Below are 5,882 nucleotides of genomic sequence, written 5' to 3'. Positions count from 1 at the left end.
TGTGGGCACTGTGTCAATCCACCCCCGATCCCTTCCCTGCAGTGACTAGGAGCTCTCCAGAACCTCAAAGGGCATTGACAACAATGACCGGAAAGGTAAGGTGACAGTCCAGCTAGGTCATTCAGTTGTTGGTTCCTTAAAAGTCTTTAAAAGACATAACAGAATAAAGCAATCAAGTAGCCATCAATTTGTAACCATCTATTTTACTAACTCTCTATGAAATCGCAGATTTACAGATTGTATAGTCCATAATGTCATGTCCGATGTCTTCATATTAGCAAAGTATCTCAGAGAGCTCATCCAATGATGCATTAAATACCTCTGTAGGAATATGACCGTATACTTTCTCTTGTATCACATTTTAGGTGAATGATGTGTTTGTGAACTTGCCTTTCTACTATGAAGACATGATACAGGCTTACATCCGAGGGAATGAGGCCGTCATCAAGACCAATTTTGACCTGACAGTAACCTTTGACTGGAAGAGTTATGTCAAAGTGTCTGTGCCCAGCACTTATTCCAATGCCCTTTGTGGCCCAGTATGTGGAGAGGAACAGAAACTAATCTATAAAGGTGACCAATACTGTGGGATCCTCATCAGAAAGGATGGCCCATTCAGACATTGTCATGGGATCATTGACCCAACTCCCTACTTTGATGGTTGTGTCTTTGACACCTGCCAGTACCATGGTCAGCATGACGCGTTGTGTAATGCCATCAGTGTTTATTTGGCAGCCTGTCAGGCCCTGGACGTCCAAATTGAAGAATGGCGATCGGACACCTTCTGCAGTAAGTATCATCTCTTCAATTCATTTTGCAATAGTCTGTAGGCAACTGCTGAACAAGTGCACATACAAAAACAATTCTTTGTGTTGAAAAAATCATGTTGCAAAAGTGTTTATGTTCCTGTTTTATTGAATTATGTTTTGATTGACAGTTGTGCTGCCAAAATGTATTTGACCAAGAAGACAAATATCTGCCTGAGGTCTCCCCCATTACAATCACTATCCAGATACTCTTTTCTTCGAACCACCTGGGTGCGCTGTTCTCTCACCTTACTTAGCCACTGCATCTTAGGCCCTTTCTACACTGCCATATACTCCAGATTATCAAATAAGATAATCCACATTATCTGCTTTGAACTGGATTATATGAGTCTACACCAGGGGTCCTCAAACTTTTTAAATAGAGGGCCAGGTCACAGTCCCTCAAACTCTTAGAGGGCCAGATTATAATTTGAAAAAAAAAACCATGAATGAATTCCTATGCACACTGTACATATTTGTAGTGCAAAAAACACTTAAAAACAATACGATAATTAAAATGATGAACAATTTTAATAAATATAACCTTATTAGTATTTCAATGGGAAGTGTGGGCCTGCTTTTGGCTGGTGAGATAGGATTGTTGTTGTTGTTGTTGTTGTTGTTGTGTGCTTTCAAGCCATTTCAGACTTAGGCTGACCCTGAGTGAGGACTGGGTAAATGACCATATTTATATATTTATTTATTTATTTATTTATTTACAGTATATACTGCTTTTCTCACCCTGGGGGGGGGGGGGGGGGTTCAAAGCCTTAGTTTGAGGGGCCCTGGTCTACACTGCCATATAATACAGTTCAAAGCAAATAATCTGGATTCTATATGGCAGTGTAGAAGGGGCCTGAGTCTCCAATCCACTCCCATAAAGCTAATTTGCTCTTTTTCACAATCTAATCCCCCTAGTTGCTTCCTCTTCCTCTTCACACAATAAGGGAATCACCTCAATGTTGTCCAATCTGCCTCTTAACGCCCTTCAATTTATCAGGCACCAGGGTCTTCCCCATTTTGACATCTTTTTAGTTTCAGAAGAACTTGAAAGCCTTTCAAAGGGAAGCAACTTCTCTACTTGATAGTTTTTCCTACTAAAATTCTAGCTCATATGGAGCTGCCTCTGAAGCTTCTTCTAGAGGGCCGATTATGTCCAATCTAAACTGTCGCTCCTTCTCAGAGAAGGGCATGAAAATAGTGCTCTAAAGCAAACAAATACTTTGTAATAACAAAACTTGATCAATCCACCTTCAGAGCTGCCCAAGTTTAAGATACCCAAGTTTCATGGACTTGGAGCTATGGTGAAAACACAAATACGCAAGTTGATTCATTCTCAATTAATTAGAATATGTCAATAAGATCATCAGACCAAAAAAAAAAAAAAAAAGAAAAGAACTCCGCTGACTTTGTTTAATTTATTAGAGGCAATAATTTCAAATATGTCCCTCACATATAATAAGTATCCAGTATCCAAAGAAGAAATCACACTCTAAAACAACTTAAATGTGAACTTGAAATTCCCCACATTCTGCTTTGTCTTTTCTTCTAGGTCTTGCTTGCTCACCAAACTTCCATTATGAGCTCTGTGGAAACGGCTGTCCAGCAACTTGCTATGGTCTCTCTTCTCCATATGGCTGTGAACCCTCATGCAAAGAAGGTTGCTATTGTGATTCTGGGTTTCTCTTGAGTGCAGATCAGTGTGTTCCTCTTGGTGATTGTGGCTATACGTACCAGGGGAAGTACTACAAGAAGGGAGAGGAGTTCTATCGCACTTCCTTCCACCATTCTCTTTCATTCCTTCTTTTGCTGGCTTTCACAAGCTGTGGAACCAGGTATGTGTATTATCAGAGGATTTTTAAAAATTGGATCCATATTGTGCATATATTTACAAAATCAAATGCCCAGAATTTTACTGATTATAGCCATAAATCACCACAAGCTTGCATAACAAAGTACACTATGAATAATGTATTATTACGTGATATAAAATAGATCCTAATATAAGTTTAAATTTTCCAAGGCATCATACTTTCTTGCTATCAGAACAAAATCTGTCTCACCTGTCAACAAAATATTTTTCCAGCTACTCCTACTGTGACGGCGTGAGTGGCGCCACCTATATGTAGAACTGTAAGTTGCAGGATTTGAACTGTTGTATCATGCCTGATTTTGCCTTTTTACCCTGTAAATGTATAGTTGGATTGATTGGTTATTTATAGCTGTCAATCATTGTTGTTTGCACCAGTTGAATTGCTCCTCCTGCTCAATTGTTTGACCCCACCTCTCCCTAGAGAGCAGGAAAGTGTTTCCTTTTCCATTCCACAATCACATTTTCTATCAGATGGCTGTGAGAGAGAGACTTGGCTCTGAAGCCCTTGATTAAGTTACCTCTCAGCACCAGTTCTGAGGTTCTTACCCTTGAGACTTATGCTTCATGTTCAGATCAACCTGGACGATGTTGAGAAGTCTCAAGCGCCTTCAAACCAGTTCTTTGGCACCAGAGGAAGGCTTTGTGCCTTCAAAATATAGGCCATTGGAATTGGGGTTGTGATTATTCCTATATTCACAGCCATTGAGAAAGAAAGACCTGGAAAAGTTTCTGAGCTGCAAAACTCCTTGGACCCAAGACAACCAGAGACTGTAATGTATATTTTCCTTTACCCCTTTGAAACTTCCAGCTTATTGCCTTAAAGGGATAACTCTTTGTGAACAATTAAACCTATTTTGAGTTATCTACAGTGTTTTGATCCTTGGGAGTTCCAGTTTTCCTAAAGGAGGGCAAGAAGCAATCCCCTGGGGGAAAGATGTCATGTCCATGCCTCTTTCACTAAAAGTTATAGCCCCCAAGCGCGACGACACACCTACTGGGTACAATATTTACCTTGTACCCAGTAGAAGTTATCCTTTCTCTGTCAGTGCTTACTACTCATTTCCCTTTCTGTTTTTTCAGCTCTCACCTGCCCATCCAACAGCCATTATGACTTATGTACAAGGACATGTGATTTTACCTGTGCCGGATTGTCTTCTCCAGGACAATGTACCAAAACATGCTTTGAAGGGTGCCAGTGTGACAATGGCTACCTGTTTGATGGGGACAGGTGTGTGCCAATGGAGAACTGTGGCTGTGTACACGAGGGGCGCTACATCAAGGTAAGTTCAACTGTTGTAAGTTTTGATCCACTCATGTGTGCATATAGCTTTTCTTGACTCTCATAAGAAAGGGGACAAAGAACCTTGGACCCCTAGGTATTATGGGATTACAACTTTCATCAGCACCATCCAAAATAAGGCAAGGTGTGATAGGATTTGTAATCCAATAACATCTGGAAGGTTACACATTGCTAACCTCTGTTTTAGGAGCAAGCTTCTTTCCTCACTGAGCCCCAAGTAGGCTTATGACATAATGGAGGAGAATGTGCTGCTTATCTTGATGAAATGGGTGTCTTCCAAATATAGTTTCTGTTACGTTTCTAAGTAGTCAACATGACTTTCTAAGTTTTCAGAGAACCGCTAAGTGGATTGCTGTGAGTTTTCCGCACTGTATGGCCATGCTCCAGAAGCATTCTCTCCTGTACTTTTCAAGGAGCCTCCAAGCAGAAAAATCATCACTATTATTCATTGCAATTATGATCCCAAATTGAAGTAGAGGTGTGGATGGCAAACCATTTCTTCATAGAATTATTTTCAAAATCCTAAAGGCAAAGGTTTCCTTTGACATTAAGTCTAGTCATGTCTGACTCTGGGGTGGTGGTGCTCATTTCCATTTCTAAGCTGAAGAGCCGGCATTGTCCATAGACACCTTCAAGGTCATGTGGCCAGCATGACTGCATGGAGTGCCTTTGCCTTCCCGCAGAAGCTGTACCTATTGATCTACTCACAGTTGCATGTTTTCGAACTATAGGTTGGCAGAAGCTGGGCCTAACAGTGGGAACTCATCCCGCTCCCCAGATTCTAACTGCCAATGTTTCGGTCAGCAAGTTCAGCAGCTCCATGGTTTAACCTGCTACACCACCAGGGGACCCTTTGTGCCAATCCTAGTCTTACAATATTTTTATTCTGAGTACCTTTGAATTTAGGACTATGAAATATTTGGATTTGCCCCTACATGCATAGTCTTTTTTGTTTTGCAAGATATATTTGTAGAGTTCTCTTGATTTCAGTATGTGTTCACAAGTATTTACATTCCATTTTCAACATCGTCTCCTTTTTGATGCTGTGCATTTTGCAGGCTGGCGAAGGTATAATCTTAGAAGGTTGTTTGAAGAAATGCACCTGCCACGCTTCCGGCCAATTCATTTGTGAGGAAACCAACTGCCCAGAAGGCGCCATATGTTCCCTCCATAACGGTGTGCGTGGTTGCATGTGGCCCATGGGAGAGTGCATACTTCAACCTGGAGCACAGCTGACCTCATTTGATGGCACCTCTGGACAAATCCTCTCCCACTAAATAATATAATATACTTTGTTTATATTCCGCTCTATCTCCCCGAGGGAACTCAGGGAGGATTACAGAACACATATCCAGCAAACATTCAATGCCGTTATACAGTTGACAGGAACATACAGTACATAAACAGAGGTATATGCTTTTCCTATCTTTTTCCATCTCTGTAATCTGGAGGCTGTGGTCAACTTTTGCCACAGGAAAATGTACACAGGAATACATATATTAGCAATGTTGCACACAAAATATACCTATGTTTAGGGTGCAAGATAAGAGAATCAATTGTGTAATAGCTGGTCTATTTTAACCTTTGTTTTAACCTTCGGTTTTAACTTTTTTGGTATGAATGTTTACCCTTTAATGATGATATTTTTAATTGCTTTTAACTTAAGTTTTAATGTATGTTAGTTCACTATTACAGGAGTCTTAGGATAGTGATTAGTGTCTATTTGTGTACTTTTTTTGTTTTTTTCTTTAATGTTGATATATAGTCAATGGAGTAAATAAACTTTGCTTGCACATAGTTCTGAAGAGAGAGTCAACTCATTCTGTGGGAAAGTTGATACATTTGGAAAATAAGTACTAAAATATAGCATTAGGAGATGAGAGTATTCACTTTCATTCTTTAA

General features: G+C 40.1%; 1 protein-coding gene across 1 annotated transcript; it reads left to right on the top strand.

The window, feature by feature from the left end:
* LOC137095642 (alpha-tectorin-like) lies at positions 1-2,015 on the top strand. Its single transcript, XM_067462400.1, has 3 exons — positions 1-95; positions 366-789; positions 1,990-2,015. The coding sequence occupies exons 1-3, from the start codon at positions 84-86 to the stop codon at positions 2,013-2,015; spliced, it is 462 nt and encodes a 153-aa protein (XP_067318501.1). The 5' UTR covers positions 1-83.
* Positions 2,016-5,882: the final 3,867 nt, after the last annotated feature.

Source organism: Anolis sagrei, chromosome Y, assembly GCF_037176765.1.
Source record: "Anolis sagrei isolate rAnoSag1 chromosome Y, rAnoSag1.mat, whole genome shotgun sequence".
In the NCBI taxonomy this organism is placed as follows: domain Eukaryota; kingdom Metazoa; phylum Chordata; class Lepidosauria; order Squamata; family Dactyloidae; genus Anolis; species Anolis sagrei.
Note: the sequence above shows the minus strand (reverse complement) of the source record. Positions and strands in the feature narration are given on the sequence as shown.

Excerpts from the sequence above, each read along its gene's own strand:
- LOC137095642 (XM_067462400.1), top strand. Across the intron at positions 790-1,989 it reads GCGATCGGACACCTTCTGCA|AGAAGGGCATGAAAATAGTG; the intron begins GTAAGTATCATC and ends GCTCCTTCTCAG.